At 39.5% G+C, this 22,522-nt stretch overlaps 1 protein-coding gene across 1 annotated transcript in view; it reads left to right on the top strand.

Moving 5' to 3' along the window:
- The window catches only part of LOC124132819, a 61,897-nt gene that overhangs the window by 7,937 nt on the left and 31,438 nt on the right, over positions 1-22,522 (top strand). Inside the window, exons 3-6 of the mRNA XM_048392472.1 lie at positions 164-557; positions 6,451-6,546; positions 12,421-13,054; positions 13,835-15,546. Coding sequence (XP_048248429.1) covers positions 164-557; positions 6,451-6,546; positions 12,421-13,054; positions 13,835-15,546 — 2,836 coding nt within the window. The remainder of the gene's footprint in view (positions 1-163; positions 558-6,450; positions 6,547-12,420; positions 13,055-13,834; positions 15,547-22,522) is intronic.

A 22,522-nucleotide genomic window follows, 5' to 3' on the forward strand; every position in this document is an offset into this window, starting at 1 on the left:
CTCACTCACTCACGCAATTTGAGACACTGATAGAGAAATCATGTACTAAGTAATATAATTTATGGCTGAGAGAAGGAAGGGAGAACTAATGTGGGATTGAAAATTGTCTGATCAATATTTGAAAGGGTTCGTATGTATAATAATGTACTACTTCTTTCTTCAGCTCTCGAGATTACAGTCTCTGCTGTTCTTACTCACAAAGATGGTACAACAGAGGAAGTTGATGACATAAAGTGTCTACTGAATCAGTTCAAAGAGTATCAAGTTGTGCAGAAGTTTCTTTGCAAGGAAACATACTTCCATCTGCAAGGAGCTTCTATTTCTAAAGATGAACTGGTGCTCAAATGTTCCATTTTATCTGAAAGTGAACTAACTGATCTGGAAAGTGCTGTTGAAAATGATCACTTGGGACAGGAACTAACTAAGTATGTTATTAATAGTGGACTTGAAACTGAACTTTCTTTATCACATGACAGTGACATTAAAGTCAGTTTGGTGTTGGAGTTGAGAAAACAATGGATGCGGCAAGGAAGGGCTTATTTTAAGAAGATTTCCAAGTGAGTTTTCATTTTCATTTTACATAATCAGGGGAGGGGGTTAAGCAATTAATTTGCTAGGGTTAACATAGTTTCCCACTTCTGTCTTTATGCCTCGTGTGTCTGTCCGTCCTTCAATAATAATTTCGTTTCCAGAGCGTAACTCGAAAACCGTTCAATATCTTTCAACAAAAATTGGCAGATATATCAACCAGTTCTAAACATGCTAAAGTGATGCCTTTTGCTATTTACAGATTTTTGGCATTTTTATTATACCCCCGACAATTTTCCATTTTTTTATGAATTTTTCAAACCCTAACTTCTAACTTTGTCCGCGCGATTTCTCTTAAACTTTTCAGTGGATTCATCTCACACTTAGTACATATAATCTGTGTCATATACAGGGGTGCAGTCAAAAGAAAAAAAAATTGTTTTTATTAATTTTCCATTTTTTTATGAATTTTTCAAACCCTAACGTCCGTTCGAAAATTTTGTCCACGCAATTTCTATTAAACTATTCAGTGGATTCATCTCAAACTTAGTACATATAATCTGTGTCATATGGAGGGGTGCAGTCAAAAGAAAAAAGAATTGTTTTTATTAATTTTCCATTTTTTAATGAATTTTTCAAACCCTAACCCCCGGGTTTCCCCTGACGCAGTATTCTTGCGTATATGACTCTCAATTAAGGTAAAATACGTCCAGAAATTAATGACTGCATCATGACTGACGCAATTTCAAAATATCTGTGTTGTTGTTTACCAGCTTTGGAATGAAAATATTACAACTACTCACCTGAACTTAATTTATAAACATTTTCTGAAGACAATATATGCACACATCTTAAAATTTACATCTAGTTTTTAATTAATCGTCGTTTCAAAATATATTTATGCATCAAAGTGAACGTAACTCTCACACTCCATGTGGCTTCGATGACAGCACGTGATGTAAACAAAGGAAAATTCCGCAAATGGACAAGGTTTTTCATGTTTCGGCATATTTTCTCACTAAAAGTTAACCATGACATATGTTTATCTAGACGTGTAGACTCGTAATAAATGAAACAGAAGAAAATATTATCATTGTTGCGGTGAATAATGTGGTTTGGCACGGTTACAGTACGTGGTTAAGCAGAACCTATGGAACGGGGTAAACAGAAGTTGTAAGAATCGGAGGGACACATGTTTTTGCTGAAATTTAGGTAAACATTATTGAATGAAATTTTAAATAAAATTAATAAAATAGATGACAATCATAAGGTCAGATATACAGAGAACACATTTTTATTACCAGATAGTGTAACAACAGGATTAACTTGCGTAATTCAATTCGGATTTGTTATGCTATTTCCAATGACGGATCATGACAGCCTGAAATGAGACTGAAGAAAAGTCTGTGCGTATTATACACGAGAGATATTTTTTTCAGGATTTACTAGCCCATAATTAGGGGTGTGTATTATACACGAGTGTGTATTATACACGAATAAATATGGTATATACGAAATGTAAAGCTTTGGGCGTGTTTGTTGTTGCTAATAAACTGTATTCAACCAGAAAATATTACGAGTGTTCACAAGTCTTCAGTTCAACTTCACTGTTGATAGATAATACAAGATAACTAGATAAAAGATGTAAATGAGCTAGTGGTATTAGATTATAATCTGACATGAAATGTATTTTAATATCCATCCATGATTAAAAATTATGTCTCACAGTTGAGACTGATATTATTTATTCATCCTGTATTACTGTCACTGTAAATTGTTTCATGAGCTGTGAAGTAATTAAGGATTGTGAAAAGATAAAACCAACAAACTTTGTTTTTCATTCATATATCCTTTATTTCTCTGTAGTACAATCAGCTGAGAACATTAATTAGCACTTGTTAACTTAAACTAAAGACATATAATATTTAAAAGATACTTAACTTTAAGTGTAACATTAACAGTGAACACTTTAAATTTCATTAATCATACAATAAAACATTTGACTCTCAAAAAATATTTTTGACTCCCAAAAATTCATAGGCTGAGTCAAGGTGACTCTCAGATATTGGAGTCTAGGGGGAACCCTGCCTAACCCTATCCTAGCTATTTAATTTGTAACTACTGACACACTAGGCGGGTCGGGGGTATTAGTGAGCCACACTCACTTTTGCACTTGTTTTTCTTGATTTCCATTTAAACAATTTCTACTTAGTCTCATAAGGGTGGAGATAGGTGTCATCTTGGTAGCACAACTTGAAAACTGTGAAAGACTTTTCATTAAAACCTGGTAGACTTAGATGAAATGGAGGTAGGTGTCATTTCTGGAGCAGAATTAAACAACTATGCTACATTTTTCATCCAAACTTGGTACATGAATAAATCAAGGGAAGAAGTGGTGCCTTTTACTATAAAGGAATTTAAAAACAAAATGTTTTTCCTGTTTCCATGGCAACAAGTTTAACTTTGACTCTGTTCATAGTGGTGTGTTTGTATGGACCATATCTCTAAAACTAATAGGTACTCTTTCCGGAAACTGTGCACACACAAATACCAGGTTGTCAACTTGTACCTTTGGCTATTTAGGGAAATTTTAGAATTTATATTTTTCCTGTTTCCATGGCAAAAAGTTTGATTTTGACTCTGTTCAAAGTGGTATGTACCCGACATAGAAACGAATACAAAGTTCCGATTCCCAATTCCATAGTACTGTTTTGATAGGTCAATTACTACTCTTGTATACTAACAGACAGATTAGATAGAAATTCTCTCAAGTTGGACTTAAAGTAACAGCCAGATGATTTGTCCTTTGAATTTGTGGCAATCTTATTAAAATCTCTGAACAAACATCTGAGGACATCCCATTACGGGTCACGCCAGAACGACCTTTCATCGGACCAATCAAAGCGTGGCTTACTAGATCATGAAAGTGACAGTCGGAATGTGTTTTCTAATCATGCAACCTCGAAAACGTTAACACAATGTATTCTGAACAACAGTTACGGCCCCTACGACTGATTCCGTCAAAATTATCGTTTATCTCTTGTTTCCGTGGGATAAACATTAGAAAGGAGTTGCTCAGTATGTGGAATAAACTACCATACAATCTCAACCAGCGTAGTCTGAAATGGAAGTTGCCAGGTTGAAATGAGTGCCGTAAAGCTCGAGAAAGCTGCTTTCTATTTGGCTGGTCATAACTTCACGAGAGGTCGTTCTGACGTGACCCGTATCAATAAAACACCTGCAAAAGTAGCCTTGATATTTGGTATTTTTTTAACGGGGTGCCACAAACATTTTCAGATGCATATAAGGCTTTTGTTAGCCACTATCAGTACTAAACTCTATCGGACCAGTGTCCCTTAGAAAATGGCACACCCCAAGGTAGCATTCTAAGACCAACACTTTTCAACATAATGATTAATGACCTGTTCGAGGGAATAACCAATAAAATTCAAACTTCCAAATACACGGATGATGGAGCCCTCTGGTTCCGCACCAGAAGCATAAATATGGCTAAAAAAATTACTGCAGAATGCATTAAATAAAATTCAAATATGGGCAAGTAAATGGGGTTTCTCACTAAATGCCGAAAAAAACACAGGGTTAGTATACAAACACAAAAAAACGCCCAAAACTAATACAACAGATAATTAAAAGCGCCAACAATAATGTAAACAAGGTAAAGACATAGAAATAGTTTGGATCACTGGAGTGTTTGGCAACGAACACGCAGACAAAGCGGCCAAATCAGCACTGAAATTAGAAGACGTAAGCATCAACCTACCAATATCAAAAAACAAAATTAAAAGTATCTCAAAGGAGAAAATCTTCCAAAAGTGGCAAAATAACTATCAGAATCTGATTGCAAACTAAAACAACTGCTACAAAAGCCACTCCAAAAAAAAAAAAAATCCATCATAAAACAAAAAATTGACAGAGTAATAACTAAACTACAAACAGGTCACACTAAGTTAAACTCCCACCTACACCAAATTAAAAAACGCAAAACCGGTATATGCCCCCACTGCAACTTAAAAGAAACACCTGACCCTGAACCATGTGAACACGTAATACTATATTGCACACATTACCAGCAACACTCCAATCCACACTGAATGGCAACAATCAAAAGACACTAACAACGGTACTAACCCCCTAAATGACTTACAAACCTTTAAAGAACTAGGCATATATCTAATCAAAACAGGCCTACTTGGCCGCATCTAAAAATAAAAGAACAACAAACAAGCTGCTAATAAACCCTAAAATTCTAAACCTATAAAAACCTTTTGTATGGCATATTTCCTAATTCCAAATTTGTTCTCCAAATTGAGTAAGCACCTAGGTTGCCTCACCTTTTCGGACATACACTTTTCGACCAAACACCAAATGGCCTGGCAGGCCAATGCACGAAATACGCATATGTTGGAAAGGGCACATTAAATTCCTAATTTAAGTAAGTAAGCACTATCAGTAATTTTATGGCGCAAATCTTACCAGATTTTCAGTATGGCCATATTGATCTATTTATGACCACTTTGCAGTCATTTTTTTTATGAAATTTATGTTTGTTTAGTTTTAACAATGTTCTTTTTTTATTGAATATTTAAAAATATGACCCTCTTTCACCATGCTCTTATATTCTCTCAAAATGCAAATTTGGCTCTGTAATTTCCCCCCCCATGAAAATGCCAGCATGTGCGAGCTGCACACTGACATATTTGTTTCTCCTTATGATGACTTCATATTTCATTCAAATCATTTCAGTGTTGGTGCTTAGGCCACAATATCTATGTGGACATTTGTTGATTATTATGATGACAGCAGTTCTTTTTTTTAAATATATGTCTCTTTTCAAATTTTTAAACTGTTGACTACATCATCTGTGATCAAGTTGCAATCATTAGTTGTTGTGTGCACTTCTTTTGGCACATAACACTGACTATTGTTTATGATTTTGCAAATTTTGGATGTCATATCACTGAAATTAAGCATCCCCTGGTAAGGCTGAAGTTTTTTCTGGATAGACAGCTATGATATCAGATCACAACAACAAAATTCATAATTACCCAATTCCTTCTATGTGAGGCTCAGACATTAATCAACCCTCCTATTTCATCAAATAATAAAAACAAAGCAACACACAGCAAGGTCTGTTGATTTTATTTACAGTTTTAGATTGAAATCAAGTACTAACTTTGTTTGAAATAATATGTAGTAAACAAGTTATTAACTGAAAAGTATTTTTTGATGTAAAGGGTATGAGAGTTTTTGTGTAGTAATTGTTGCAGTTGCTTACTGGTATCTTGGCTCACGAATACAGAGACATGATTAGATTGTGTCACTTGTGGGAAATTGCCAATTGCCAACTGCCAACATTCGATAAATGAATGAGATATGCCTCATGGGGCTATACCTGTGACACCGTGGTATCACTGAATGAAGGCAGTCTGGTTGGATTTTATAAACATTGTTCACAAGGACATTGGATATCAATGATTTGTCTCCTTGTATTTGTGTCCCTGAAAGGGCACTCAGGGTTCTGCACCAAGTGGATACCTTAGCATCTAAAACCCCTTTTCACCAGAAACATTTTTATGCTTGTTCCCGCCAAGATTATGCTTGATTTGTTTCAAATCTGATTTTCAATACAAGTGGCACAACAGCCATATTGAAAAAGCTATTTATGTCCATTACTCAACCATTATTTTAAAAAGAGTGATTGTTGTATATATATGAGGTTATATATTTGTTGAATGTATTACCAGTTTCATCTTAGCTATTTTGTAGCTGTGATATATCATATGGCACACATGTCGACAATTCAGGTGAGCTCCAGAGCCATATATGTTTACATATAACAGGCGAGATTTCCTTTGAATAATATTCTTTGAGAATATAAAGCTAAGAATCTATTCTTTACAGAACTTCACAAAAGGATGGAAAAAAATCAAAGTCCAAGAAAAAGGGAGGAAAAGGTGATGATGGTGACCAACCATTGGGCGGTGCTTCACCAACAGTGTAATTATCCTTATACACTACCGTATATCGATGGCTATAAAGCGACCAGCCTGTAAAAGCCATCAAAAAATCTATTTATTATATGACATAAAAGGATCAGTACTGTTATGGATGTGAAGGCCTAACATCTGAAGCAAATTGAAAAATTCTTCTATCTGTCCATACTTTCATCACAAATTCTGGTAGATTTAAACTTGAATAAACCCCAATCTCATTAAAATCAGATATTAGTACTTGCTACCGCTAAACAAAGATCTGAGGACATCCCATTAGGGGTCACGTCAGAACGACCTTTCATCCGACCAATCAGAGTGTCGCTTACCAGATCATGAAAGTGCAGTTGGAATGTGATTTCTAATCATGCAACCTCGAAAACTTTAAAATGGGGTATTCCGAATGATATTTATGGGCTTAACGACTGGATCTATACAATCTAGACCATATACTAGCCATTTGAGAATGTTCTTTTGTTCAGGTTTCAAATTTTTAAGCGAGAATTTGTCAAAGTATGTTTCGAAGTGTAGTTGCCAATTTGAAATTAGTGCTGTAAAGCACGAGAAAGCTGCCTTCTGATTGGCTAATGTCGACATCTTGTCAGTAATTCCATTGGTCGGTCAGAGTTCACCAAAAAACGTCGGTCTGACATGTGATGTTCTCAGATCTTTGTTTAGCGGCAGCGAGAAATTAGATCTGATTTTATTTAGATTGAATTAACCCTCATGTATGTATGTATGTATGGATGGATGGATGGATGGATGGATGGATGGATGTGTGTGTGTGTGCGCGCGTTATGGATCTATGGATCTATACACATGCACAAAAGTTAAGCACCACCCACCATATTTGTGAGCTGTTACTTTTGGCACTTAATGATGACTATTATAACGAGATGTACGATTGTTATAAGCCGTATATGTAAACCTCATGTGATGCAAAAGTTGTCCCAAAGCAAGTTTATCTTGTGTTCCAAAAGAATATGAGCAGAATGGAATTTTACCGAAGACCAGAATAATATTACGTATAATCCCATCATTCTGACTATTAAAAACCAGACACTGCTGATCATACTTGAAAACTGACCACCAAGGTATTTTTTGTGTATGTAAACACCTTGACTGTCTTTGTTACCTGATTTCTGTGTAGGAAGAGGTATTAAAATAATCCATCCCATTTTCAGTTGAATAAAAATATGTTTTTATAACCAGACAGTGTAATTACTTCAGTATGGATTAGGCGACTGGTATTTCCAGTGTTACGTGCTTACGGTAATGTCTTTGAGTTCAAAACCCATCTAAACTCTTTTACCCTGTGTATAAGGAGACTTTGAAACCCCCTTTGAAACCCCCATAATTCTATGTCCGAAAGACTTGCCTTATACACAGCAATATACAGTAAGTTAATTGATACATTGAGCCTTTGGTTAGTGAATTAATGATGTATTTGTCTGCCATCAATTGTTTTCTGTAAAGATCTTCTCCCCTGAAACTCGGTCTTACTAATTTTGATATCTACAATTTTAATTTACCTTACATGCTCGTCCTCGTCTGTCATTTTTGGTATGGTTGTCATCTGTGACTTATCAGTAAACACAGACCAAAGAAGCTTAGGCATTGTATTCTTGTTCCCACTCTGAAGATGACACCTGAGTACAATGTGTGAAGCCCACAATTCCTTTGAATACCCTACCTCTATTATAACATGGCCAATATTCCAGCAATTTGGCTAGCATGACACGAAAAAATCTTTTGCACACAGTCACTCCTTTACTGTGTGTGCAAGTCACAACACTGGAATTTGTTTTCAGTTTGTAATTGCGCACGTTTTTCATGTTAAAATCAGGACTAGATTAATTCTAAAGGGTTTCAATAAGATATCGTTACGGTTTTATCAAAATTGGGAGTATTACACGTAGGTAGATTTTTGTGACATATTTTGGGAGCATGGCCTCAACCCTATTACCACGCAGCCTGGGGTGTGGCAGCTCCATGACAGTTGGAGACCCTCATACTCTGTGTATTCTCTGTCGAGCAGAGCTCTGCACATGACATCTCAATGTTCAGAATGCGCTGATGTCTACAACTTGTCCCTCATCATTCTGTGTACAGCATGGGATTCTGCATACTGTTTACTGTTGTTATGTTCAAAGAAGCCTAAGAAGGCAAGATCGTTGGGGACGGAATCTACGAAGATCTCCACCAAGAAGCATTCATCGCACAGTGACGGGGTTGTTAAGCAACCATGTCTGATATCCCACCGGGGCATGAAGGATAAGGCTTTGTTGGGGTTGATGAGGAACCTACCACCAGTTCCCACCTCAACACTCCTAGACCTGTGAAGATTCCGGGGTAGAATAGGTCTTCAGCAACCCATGCTTGCCGTAAAAGGTGACTATGCTTGTCGTAAAAGGCGACTAACAGAATCGGGTGGTCGGGATCGCTGACTTGGTTGATGCATGTCATCGATTCCAATTGCGTGGATCGATGCTCATGATATCCACCACATGATTGTCTGGTCCAGACTCGATTATTTACAGACAGCCGTCATATGGCTGGAATATTGCTGAGTGCGGCGATTTAATAATCCCAATTTACAACAACAGGCTGTGTTCCTGGACACTCGACTTGTGACCAGGCCCTTTCCTTCTTCTTGGTTCATCATGGTAACTGGGGGTCAGGGAAGTTTATCAGTATGGAGGCTGATATCCCAGACACGTCGGCGACACTGTTACTCTATAGAGGCACTGCATCAATTGTAACTTGATGCCAACCCCGGGAATAGGATGGGGGCGGCATCCGAACTTACGCCAATTTGAAACTTGCTACGTCTGACCATTGGATACTCAAGGTTGTCACACAGGATGCAGGGGCTCGGGTGGCCCAGTCATCTAAGGCGCTGCCATTCGCTGTGCAGAGTTGCGTCCCTTGGGCACGCCAGAAACCTATGATTGTAGGTTATGTTTCTAGGTTTGTGAGCACCATACCTTATCATCTTGGGTTTCACTGAAGTGGTAAACGTCTGAGACCTGCATTACTTCGGGCTTTCCTCCCACATTAAGCTGACACGCCGTGATATTAGTGGAATAATGTTAAAAGCAGCGTTAAAACCAACTCACTCACGCACTCACACAGGATGCACATTCTCCAGCATCAGGCACTTGTATCAAGATGTGTGGATCATCGATTCTATTTGGAAGGGACCAAGATAGTGGCTGTGAATTTGGCCATTTGAAGAAGGGAGTGGTTTGCTCACTGGCCAACTGGGATATCAGTGGAGGATCATGTTGACAGAGTGGTATCTACATCCTCATGTCTTCATGCAAATAACAATTACCAAGGACAATCCACATTTTGACTTCTTTGCGACATGACTCAACCACAAGCTTCCTGCATTTGTCAGTCCAGTACCAGACCTACAGGCTCATCACATGATGCCCTGTTCATGAGTTGGTAGGGGATGTAAGCTTCCACATCTCCCTCGTGGCCACTGCTGAACCGAGTCCTGAGGAAAGTGGAGGACTTGGACTGTGTTGTCATCCTCATAGCTCAGGCTCGGCCAAACAGGTTTTGGTTTCTCAGACTGATTCCCTTCCTCACTGGCTGAACCACTCCAGCTTCCACTTTATTGTCCCCCGCCGCACGAATGCGCGAAGCGGGGGACATAGTATTCACGACCGTCCGTACATACGTCCGTCCGTCCGTCCGTCCGTCCGTCCCACCTGTTTGTTGCCGCGATATCTCAAGAACTAATCGCTGGATTGTCTTCATATTTGGAACTATGGTGTATATACAGACACCGCAGACACCAGTCGGTTTATGTGACCTTGACCCCATTTTCAAGGGTCACAGCAGGCAAATCTGCTTTTGGTGTTGGAAAACGGTGAAGAGAGAGAGAGAGAGAGAGAGAGAGCTATTTCTGTTACATCAGGAAGTAATTACTCCCACCTGGATGTAGTGATTGGAAATAAGTGTGAAAAGGCATTTTCACAAGGTAGGGTGTTTGCCTAACAACTGTTTGGGATGCCTGTTGAAAATCTAAGGATTTTTTTAGAGTGATGTTAACCAAATTGCAGGACTATTGGCTATGATGTAATAGAGGTAGTGTTCTTAGAATGATACACAATGATAACTGTTGTTTAATTTCTGGTGTCTCCTGCCGTGATATTCCATATTACTAAAATCATTGTAAACCCATACTCACTCACTCTTTCATGTAATTAGCATGGATGGAAGGTCAAGGTCAGCACATGGAAGTGCTAACGCCAAGTGTCATCACTGATTTTCAGTACTCCCCTTATATAACTTTCACCTCTATTTTGCCTTTTACTTTTGAATGCTTAAAACATTATCATTGGGGCACTTAGAGTGAGTGAGTGAGTTTGGTGTGAGCAGAATTTTAGTAACATCACTCTGTGTCGGCTTAATGTGGGAGAAAAGCCCAAAGTGATGCAGGTCTCAAACTTCTACCACTTTATTGAAACCCAAGAGTAAAGGTATGGTGCTGGCACATTATCAGGGTAAAGTGGAATTTAAACCTATCATAAGTTTCTAAGAGATGCAAATGTGCACAGCAAATTGCAATTAGATTAGGTGGAGTAAAAGTAGTTGTGATGCATGTTTTGGAAAGAGATGGCAGAGGTGCCACACACAATCATTTTGGTTGAATCATCATGATATTTTGCAGCAAATTCTACCAATAAAACTATATGAAATATATTACAATTTTGTAATTTTGTAATTTCACCAGAACTTGTGACTATTTACCATGCTTATCCATCGTTTTCATTTACTACTTATTCTGAATACATTTTTTAAATCTAAACATTGTCTTAGAAACTTAGTTCATTGCAAGTTGCTATGACAAGGCCAGGAGTTTGACAAATCTAGCTTTGGGAGTCTGTTTTCAGTTGACAGTGCTTTCCCTACTTATGCCCACAACTTGTTTATTCAAATCGGTTTAGTTTTGTAAGAGTTTTCCAATCTTAACCTATCACTCGTTAATGTACCTGGTTTAATGAATTATGGAAAAGTGGGTTCTATAAAAACTAAGAAGAGTTGCTAAAACATGTGAATATTCAGTTTCTGGACATACTTGTTTTACTGTACTAGAAACTGTCACCTCATATTTTATCAGTGCCTCATTCATTTGCTGCCATTTATAATAATCTACTGCCACATAACAAAAATCAATTAATTATCACTTGTATTAGTTTGTGATGGGAATGTTTACAGATTTGGGGGACCTTGGGTGAAAGAATAAGTCAATCATGCAATCTCAATAAAATCAGATCTTAGTTCGAGTTTCAAACTGGCGACTACGCTTCGAAACATATTTTGACATATACTCGATTAAAAAATTAAAAACTGAACAAAAGAACATTCTGGAATGGCTAATAGATGGTCCAGATTGTATGAATACAGTCATAAAGCCCATAACTGTCGTTCAGAATACCCTGTGTGTGTTTGTTTTTAGGTTGAACAATCAAAAATCACATTCCAACTGTCAATTTCATGATTTGATAAGCAGTGCTCTTATTGGTCAGATGAAAGGTCATTCTGACATGACCTGCAATGGAATGTCCTCAGATCTTTGTTTAACGGTAGGGAGAACTAAGATCTGATTTTAATGAGATTGGTCAATCATGCTAATGGTGATTACTAATTTACTGTTATTTCAGTCCCAAATTATCCTATATATTCCTGATTGCCTGACTTTGGTGTGGATGTCTCTGGAATACATCTGGTTCTGTTTTGCATGTAATATGTACACCTTTTTAGTTGTAGTTTATATTTCTGCCTGTCAGGTTTACTCACTGAAGTTTGACATAAATCGAATGTCATGACATGAAATAACAGGGTTTGTTTTCATTTTTACTAGATCTAAACAAAGTGTTGAAAAAAAGCCCATGTCACAGAAAAAGGAAGAAGAAAGGAATGAACAAAATGCATCCATGAGTGGTACTTCATCTTCGGTGGGTCTTAAAAGTGGATACTCAGGTGGAAGGAAAAATGAATTCCCAGCCTCTAAGCCTATCACAGATTCAGCATCAGTGTCCAGCACAGATTCAAAATCTGGACCTGCACCAAAAGATACAGACAATGAATCGGAAAGAAAGGGTACAGATGATAGGAATGGGGCAGCTGTAGGAAAGAGTGCTGTGGCATGTATGGACTCTACTACACCTGGTGAAGATAGGAGGGAGACAGTTCCAACACCAGATTCTGCAGCAAAAAAAGTCACCACTGGAGGGACAGATCTTGAGTCACCGTGTGGTTCAGACAATAGGGAAAATCAAAATCCATCAACAGATAAAAAGCTTGTTGGGTTTGATGAGACAGGGAAAAGGAAAGATCAGTCGTTAGCTGAACATGGTACTGATAAACACCTGTCTGGGAGCAATGTGAAGAGAATAAAAGTTGAGGATGAAAATGTCGGTTCATCTTTAACACCTGAAGATACTGGCCAAAGAGCAGCTCATGAGTCAATTACTAAAGAGGCTGAAGAACCACTGGTATGTCATATTTTCCCTCTTTATGTTTACCATTGATTGCATGTAGATTTTATAGTCATTTGTCTAGCTATATTTTGAATGTGAAAAATTGTCTTGAGATTTGACTACTCTCAATAACGTTGAACAATAATTGGCGTATTTCCAACAAATGCAATTTGTATGAACATGTGCAGCTAATGAGTAAATTCTGAGAATGTCATGTGTATATGATTGACCAATGGTAGCCTTTGACTGCTTTTTTATGATAACTGGAGCAAATATTGCAGTCGCTAGCTGAACATAGTACTGATAAAAAATGAAAAATCTAAACTTAACATTTGAAACCTCATGCTGCGTTTTTGGTTTCAAATTCAATTTTGTGCAGTTTAATACACCTGTAACCTAGATAACCTAGCTGTACATTGAAAACACAGTATGCTTAGTTCCTAATTGATCCTCGGAGCTATTAATAGATAAATATATATATGTGCACAAGGGTTATCCACTGTATACCAAGGCCCATGGTTTGTCTTTAACATTGCCAAAGTAAGACTTATTTGAAATTTACATGTAAGTATGACTGTGTCTGATCATGTGTGAAGACATCAATAATCATTTACACTGAGAGAAGATGATCTCTCAAAACTTACAGTTGATATTATTATCAAACATTTATGTAATCTGCAATACATATATACAGGAATCATCACAAGGAAATCATATAAAGTGAATTAAAGTAGACTTAAGCATTTTTATTTGAAAATTCCCAATTAAGATGTCATTTTTGTGTGATCATTACAGATTCTGAAGAAAGAAGTACTTGTCTACATTCCTGGAAGTGAAGTGAAAAAGAAATATATCAAAGATGTGTTTGTTGAATTTTCATCAAAAGGTGTTGGAAATTTCTACTTAAGAATGAAGTCTTTGGATGAAAATATGTGGACTAGTCAAAAGGTAGATTTTCATCCAGATGTTGATGAACTTTATTGTGGTATCAAAATACATTATTGCAGTAAATGGATATCAAGTTATATTCATACGGTTGCGTATATTTGGCAGGCAATGGGAACAAGAAACATTTTTCGATGCACTGTAGGCCTATCTGACTATGAAGAAGGATTTTGTGGTCATGTTATTCACATTTTACTGAATATCTCAGAATATGGATTTAAAGATGCTCTCATGCAAATTGAAGATCTTACCAGAAATATTTCTAGAGACCGCAGAGATGTTGATTCAATCTTCAAGATGATGAAAAATTGTTTTGAAAATGAAACACACTGCTTGTCACCTGATGGATTCAGTGCTGTGGGGTATATTTATAGAAAACTCTCTAAAAATCAAGATTACATAAAACATTCAAAATGGGTTACATCAACCATCTGTCAGTCAATTCTGAAAGGTTTTAAAGCAATTTCTGTGAAGGACATTCCAAGCACAATGATATCAGATTTTAGGTGGATTGCAGAAAGTTTGTGTCAAGTTGCATATTCTAAAAGTCAATGCCACTTCTTCACGGTCATGGAATATTGCTTTCCACTGTTTTCACCTAAATATTTCTCTGAGCTGTTAGGGAAATCTCTTTCAACAAATACATTCAAGGTACATGACTTTGAACACATTAGATCAGTTGTCGGAGGAACATACAGTCTTGTGAGCCAGGAGGATGAAGCGGCATATCGTGAGTTTCTTGAGAGATTGCTACATTACTTACCTTTGGAATTTACCTTGGCAGAGGAAGAAAATGTGAGCAAATTCAAAACAGATGTTGAGAATATCATCCATATGAGAGTGAAAAAGGAATGTACTTCTGCAGTGAAGACAAGAAACATTGTGCAAGTGGTTGAGCTCCATGATGTACTTTCAAGATGGAAAAGAATTAAAGGAGATGTTGCCAGATGTATGGAACAGACTGTGGTTTGTATCTGTGAAAACACCCACAAGACTTATACGCTTGACCACCACAAATTACAGACACTTCTTCGTGCTGACAATCTCTTTGTTGATCCTTCCTGTTGTGTAAAAGTCATGGAAATACTGGCAGTGTCAGAAAACAAAATATTACACTCTTTATTTACAGAGATGTTGAAACATGGCTTTTTGGATGTTTGCAGGGAAGACGTCATCTCTGAACTGACTCGGAAATGGTTTGAGAAAGCTATTCAGTTACTCTGTAGTGATGGCCGATATAGTCGACCAATTGATGATTTACCACATGTCTATCAATATCTGGGCTCTGCTTTGTCTGTTGACTGTGTTTTTCACAAGAGGATGCTTGTCCAGAGTTTGAAAGAGAGAGCTTTTAAGTTCTTGAACTCAATAAATGTCAAAACATTAGTTGACAAGTTACTTGAAATTGATTTTGTGGAAGAATCACACTGCCAGAATGTTTTTGCTGAACATTTACAAACATATCTGTTAGAAGGAAAAGAGGCGGATATGATTGGAATAATTCTATCTAAAGCTGGAAATACATCCTGGATTGGATATTCACAAAGCAGAAACTATTCCAAGTAAGTATAAGTTGTTCAGTGGCTATTATATGAGGAGTCTTGAAGAGAAAAATAGCACTACTATTGATTTTTGCCACTGCAGTCATTTCTATTGTCTGACGGTTGTCATGTTTGCAGTGTAAGAAGACAATACTATTTACTCTTCAAAACTACTCTTATAGACAACATGCAATACTACTGTGGACCCGGTGTTCCAGGCTCAACCTTCTCCTGGCCAGTTCATCCCTGGGATTTAGCCCAGGCTATTACGTCCCTGTCCCCCAACCGAACTGGGTAAGGTCAAACCTCCAGGGATGAGATCGCCCAGGCAAAACCTTTCCTGGGGATGAAATTGCCAAGGCCAAACTTTCCCCAAGGAAGGAATGTCCTTGGCCAGCTCCCCCATCCATCAAATTTCAAACTTACCTTGGATGGGGAAGGTTCACTCCTTCCCTTAGTGAAGGTCTGACTACAGTGGACTAGAACTGGCCATGGCTGGAGTCAAGATAAGGCCAGGCTTTTTTTATTTTTAGGATAACAGATTTTTCAGCCCAAAAATTGGCTAGGAAAAAAAAGGGAAATCTCATTTTAATTTTCTCAAAAATTAGAGCTGGCGGTTCCATAATCCGAAAAATATAAAATGCCTGGCCTAAGGGGAAGATCTAGCCTAGGCTAAACGTTGCCCACCTCAGTTCAAGGGGATTAGGTCTGGCCAGGAGTAGGGAAGAAATGGCCCAAGCTATTACTTCCCTGGGGAAGAACTGGACAAGGCCAAACCTTCCCCCTTGAAGAACTGGCCAGGGGGATGTTTCAGGATGTTACACCAGTTAAAATAAGTCCTTTTGACAACTTTTGATGTTATGATTTTTTTGTTTCTGTAGTCGGGCCTACCATATATGTTCTGGTGTTCTTGTTTTTATATATATGAACCTAGCATTTAATTAAGCACCCCCAGACAAAATGAAAACCAGTGATATCCCCTCCATAAAACTTCAAGTTTTCTTGTTCTCGTAGAATGGCTATCAATCTTGAGTATTGTCATGACAATAACTCACTGTGTTGCCCAAACACACAGACATATGACCGTGGAGTATGATAAGTTCAAGATTCAAGAAAAGCACTTTGATATTCATGCAGTTAAAGGTATATGATGTTACAATTATCCGAATAGTCAGCATACGTTACCATGGCATGCAAAAGGCTGTCAGAGGCACTCAGTTGGCAAATTATTGGCATTCATGACACAGGTATGTCATGCAGAGACATTAGACATCAACATGGCTGTGACAATACTGTCATCAGCAAACTCATAAGAAAACACCGACAGATTGAGTAAAGGACTGTCCATGACCAGGGCCACCCCAAAAGACAACTGGACGGGAACACAGGGCTCTAGCACGTCTTGTGAGGCAACAACCCTTTGCTACAAGTAAAGCTCTGAAAGAACAATGGCTTCCCAATAGGCATCAGTCAACCAGAAGTGTCAAAAACTGGCTAAAATCATTTGGATTGAAGTCACATAGGGTCATCAGATATTCCCTTGTTAACTCCACATCATCAGAGACTTTGATTGGTTTGCTGTATGGCTCGATGTCATTGGAATCTTGAGCATTAGGTGATGGATCCATTGGTCTGATGAAAGCAGATGCTTGCTGCACGTCACAGATGGGTGAATGTGTGTTTGAAATACTGAGTACACCCCAAGGAACATTGTACCAACAATTCCATATGGTGTTATGGTGGATGCTCCGTGATGGCGTGAGGAACAATGTCTCATGACTTTAAACTGGACATTGTAACAGTTTGAGATTGTTACATCCAGGACACCCTCAATCCTGTTGTGCCGTATTTTGAAGATCATGCACTTGCCACTTGACCTGTGCTAAGATCAAGTGGCAAGTGCATGATCTTCAAAATAAGGCAAACTTGACCTCATTTTTCATGTGTGACTGAATTTCTTTCTGCAAGGAAATGCCATTGACACTTTGCCTTGGCCTGCTGTGAGTCCATTGGAACATGTTTGGTACATACTTGGATGTGGGCTGCCACCAGCCACCAGCACAGAATGTGGCAGTTTGAGGCTGCATTATATCGGAAGTGGCAGCAGTTACCTCTTGATCGTATCAGAAGACTCACTGGAGGAATGAGGAGAAGGGTACAATCAGTCATCCAGGCACAGGGTGATTACACTCGCTACTGAATTTCAGGATTGTAAGATGACAGAGAACCCTTAATGACAGTAAAGGTTGTTCATACCTGATCATGGAACTTCCCAGATCCATTGTTTTAGTACTATTGCAACTTTGGTGCTAATATTGAACATTTGTATCATTCACTGTGGTTTCATTATTCAAGAGTCTCATCTTACACAAGAAGTTTAATTTTCCACTATAGTTCAGCCTGGACATGAATGATGCCTTCTTTTTGGACAGATTTAGTTGCAAAACCAGTGGGTGTTTAATTAGTTTCTAGATGCATGTTCTTAATTTAACCTTGATACAACCCTTCGATTTGTACCCAGGATGCTCAGGATGTCAATCACTGGATTGTTTGGTCCAGACTCGATTGTTTACAAACCGCCGTCATATTGTTGAGTTAAACAACAAACAAACAACATAATGTAATGAAATTTGGTGTATCGTGACTATGTTGTGCCAGATTCTGCTGTATCGGATCAAATCGTAACAATGTCCTGTGTTGTGTGGGCAGTGTCCTGTGGATCGGGACGCTGTTGTGATGGATGGGCATGAATTGTACAGGGTGGGAGGGGGGGGGAATTGTGATCTTCTCATGACGCTTGTGTATTTGTGTTGTGCCCTTGCTCTATGCTTTTCGACTTACTGAAGTTAAATGAGTGAACGTTTGCATGCTTATCTAAGAAATACTTGTCAAGACAGAGTTTGAGAATTGGTGGCATACATTATTTTTCGTACAGAGTTATGGCCCTTGCTAGATGCTTTTCAACTTGGTGCATAGTGTTGGGGACAAGGTGTCTCAGAAACAACTGAAGTAACATGAATGAAACTTTGCAAGCTTACCTAAGAGATGCTTGTCAGGACTGAATTCGATTAAATAAATATATATATATATGTTTTTAGATTTTGAGCAAACACAGTTTTGACGCTTGATCCATGTTATTTTACTTGGTGCATAGTGTCTGCAATGGGGACAAGTTTTTTTCAGTTACTACTGATAGTTTATTTAGACTGAGTTCGAGAATTGGCGTCATTAATTAAATTTTTTCAAACTTATCGTATCTCACACAATGCATTTCTCTTTCTTCTTTCAGTCCTGAGTGCAAACGTGTCTGAAATAAAGGTTTCTAGTTTTTAAAGTTAATTCATCCATACATACCTCACATCACCATTGTCACATCCCAGCTCTTTGCCTGCTGACCGCCTCCGTGGTCTAGTGGTAGAGCGTCCACCCAGAGAGCGGAAGGTCCGGGGTTCGATCCCCGGCCGCGTCATACCAAAAGACGTTAAAAGATGGTACTTGTTATTACCCTGTCTGGCACTCGGCATTAAGGGACTAAAACAAGGACTGGTCGGCTCAGAGTGATCAGTATACTGTGTCTGAGTGGGGTATTCATGTTAAACTGCGGCATGGTATCTCAGTGAGCTAGCACTATAAATTGGCATTAGTTCGGACTAGTACAAGCAGCCACACAAACACACACACGTACGCTATATAAGTGCATTTATCTTGGACGCGACGTTAAACCCCATTTCACCTCTTTGCCTGCTGGTTGACCTACATGCCCTGATCACATGTCTATCCCAGTCAACTTATTCTCTTTCAAATGGCCAAACACTGGTGACATGTTGTTATTTATAGGGAATCTATTTTTGTTTTTTTCCTTGCCATTGATCTTCATTTTTTATCTTGTTGCCTGCATCGGGTTTGTCGTTCGGCATGCAATTTTTCTCTTCAGTACCAACCAAAGTTTGGCTTACTCCCAGTGCTCAGATTGTCACGGCTTGTGCAGTTATTCAGAGCCCAGCTCGTGATTTCATCACTTGTTGGGCAAAAAAACCTGTTGGGTATATATTTGCTATCATCACAATCTTAGTGAACAAGTGAACAGCAAAAACATGCCACGAAGCAGAAGCCCAACGCAACAATGCCATCAGCTGACTAAAAACAGGAGAATGATCTTCACCTGTAGTGTTTTTTTCACATATCACCAAGCACCATTACAAGACAGTGGAACCGTTATCAAACACACGGTACAACACTTTACCTTCCCAGATCCAGTCGACCTCATATCACAGGACAGATTAATATGGCTATGTCAGTTTCGATCACCTCTACAACTACGGCAATACCAGGACTGCATGGGACATAGAATTGCCAAGACAGTGAGGAACTGCTAGACAGTGCAAAGTGTGATTTAGAAGGACCTGCATCGTCAGCTTCATCGTCAAGGTCACAGAGTATGGCCACAACTGCGATGGAGATAAGTTTGGTTTGGTGATGAGTCAGGTTTTATAGGCATCGTGGGAAACATTATGTATACAGGAAGTGGACAGATTTGTTGGTTGTTGTGTGATGATGTGGGCAGCCATCTGCAAAACTGGTAGAACAGTCTTGATGCAAGTTCTTGGGAATTTAACGGCACACCATTACATGAATGAGATTCTTCGGCCACACATCCTCCCCATAATGCAACAAATGAACATAATTTTCGAACAAGTCACACCCTACCTCACACAGCAAGACAACAGCCTGTTTGACATTTACATTTTACATAGGTTTGCTGTTTGGAAAGGAATAGCTGTGTGTTTATTTGGTGTTTATTGTGCCGATCGACAATTAGGGTTGCAAACTCGGGAGAAGAGAATCTCGGTAGGCTTCAACCTTGGGCCCTACTTTCCCTCACTACAACCTGTATCATGTTTTATCCTATTCAAATATAATTGGTGCTGTGCAGATTGCCAAGTTCCAAGGATATGTTTGAACTTCCATTTTCCTTCTATTGTTTGTCAAATGAACATAACACACTGGCGCTATCAAAGCACTGTAAACTATGGTTATGAGTTCATAGGGACAACTAAATTTAGTTTGTTATAACCCAAGTTTGTTATAAGCATTTTAAACTGAATTTCCACACTCTATACATCACATTTTATAGACAAGAATGTATCCACTTCAAAGGTTATAGCCTAATTCCCGTTTCAGCTTTTGTTATGGAGGGTGTAAATTGAGGACGTGGTGTCAATATTTAAACCAGTTAAATCACTCATTCTCTTTCAGATTAAATCCTCCTTGGGGCACTTATTGCATTTTCCTTGCTCAAGAAAATCTACATGACATAGTTGTAACCATTTTCCTTAATAAAAAATGTTACCACACAAAAAACTTTGTTTTTGTATGATATACCACCACCCTTACGGGGCTTCACCCCCAACGGCACCTCACGCCAGGGGGAGCAACTCTCACCCAAATCACTTTCCATATGTCAAATGCTGACAGAATGTGGGGAGGTGGGTTGCCGTGCCCCAAGGAGGATTTCATCTGTAAGAGACAGACGTGTTGATTTTTCACACAAGACAAAATAAGAGAAACTATCGCTCGACAAGAACCATGGCTAGACCAAACTGTATGTATGGTACATTTCTTTCATTGCAAAGGCGTAATACCTCGCATTGTGAAGTTATAGAGTTGTAATTATACGCCACGTGCACGGTACCTTTGAATTCAAATGGCCGTAATGGCGTCCATATTGTAGTTCCACGGGCTGATACATGCAACACCAAGGCCATTAAGAAACGGCTTGGGGTTTTGTTATATCATACAGCATTGGTCTACAATTTTTTCCTTTACAAAACCCAAGGTGGTGTGTTAATTTATAAACTACACTTACCTTTTTTACGGGTTTAACACCTTAGCGCGTAACACGCCCCTTTGGTGTTATAATTATACTACGACATTGGCTATTAGTATCGCGTTACAAATCGCATTCTACATTACGCCTTTGCTTCTAGTTTCACAATTTATGCACGTATCTTTCCGATCTAAAAAGCGTAAAAAAGCTGCCGAGACTGTCTCCCCCGCTCCCTCTCTGGGGGCCGGGGGAGAAGGCTCGAGGGTCCCCGTAGTAAGCACTGCACCCTCTCCTGCACTGTCTTTGGCAGACTTTTCTGCGTTACTTAAGTCGCCGATAGCGTCGATGATGGAGGAGGTGAAGTCTCGGCTCCGGCAGGAGCTACGGGCTGAGCCTTCCCCGTTGTCTGGGCCGGACGCGGCTTCGAGACCTTGTGTTATGCCTGGCATCGCCCGAGGCAGACCACTTGGTCTCGGGGACGATCCGAGACCGGGCTTCGGCTCCGGCTCGAGGTCTCTCCCCAGTGGAGGGGTGGCGGACGCCAGCCCGTGCACTACCGACGCACAATTTTCCCTAGCAGAGCCAGACGCCTCTTCCGAGGCCGAGGCTTTCACTAGTGGATTCGTAGCCCGGAGCCAGGGGGGTTCCCTTGGTCTCGGGGACGATCCGAGACCGAGCTTCGGCTCCGGCTCGAGGTCGCTCCCCAGCGTAGTGGTGGCGGGCGCCGGCCCGTGCACTACCGACGCACAATTTTCCCTAGCGGAGCCAGACGCCTCTTCCGAGGCCAAGGCTTCCACTTGTGGATACCTAGCCCAGTGCCAGGTGGGTTCCCTTGAACCTCCGGCACCTCGGCACCGGGACTCGGCCTCGGGCCGGGTGCAGAGGCACGTGCGGGACAGGATTGTCCAGGTACTGCCTCAGGTGGCTGCGCCCATGCCAGAGTCGGAGACACCCAACTTGACTAAGGTCAAGCAGGGCCGGCAGTTGCCCCCCCTTTCCCGCGTGCGGTGCGGAGTTGAAGGCTGCTTACATATGCTTCGAGGAGCAATATCATAATGCATGCCAACAGCTCCGTGTGTCCGTACACTCCGCGTATCTGTCGGCTGTACAGAGGGAGTTAGCGGGAGAGGGGCCGGCTGACTCTTCGGAGTTGGCTGCGCAACTAACGGA

This window comes from Haliotis rufescens, unplaced genomic scaffold (assembly GCF_023055435.1).
Source record: "Haliotis rufescens isolate VD_foot unplaced genomic scaffold, xgHalRufe1.0.p SCAF_11, whole genome shotgun sequence".
NCBI lineage: Eukaryota > Metazoa > Mollusca > Gastropoda > Lepetellida > Haliotidae > Haliotis > Haliotis rufescens.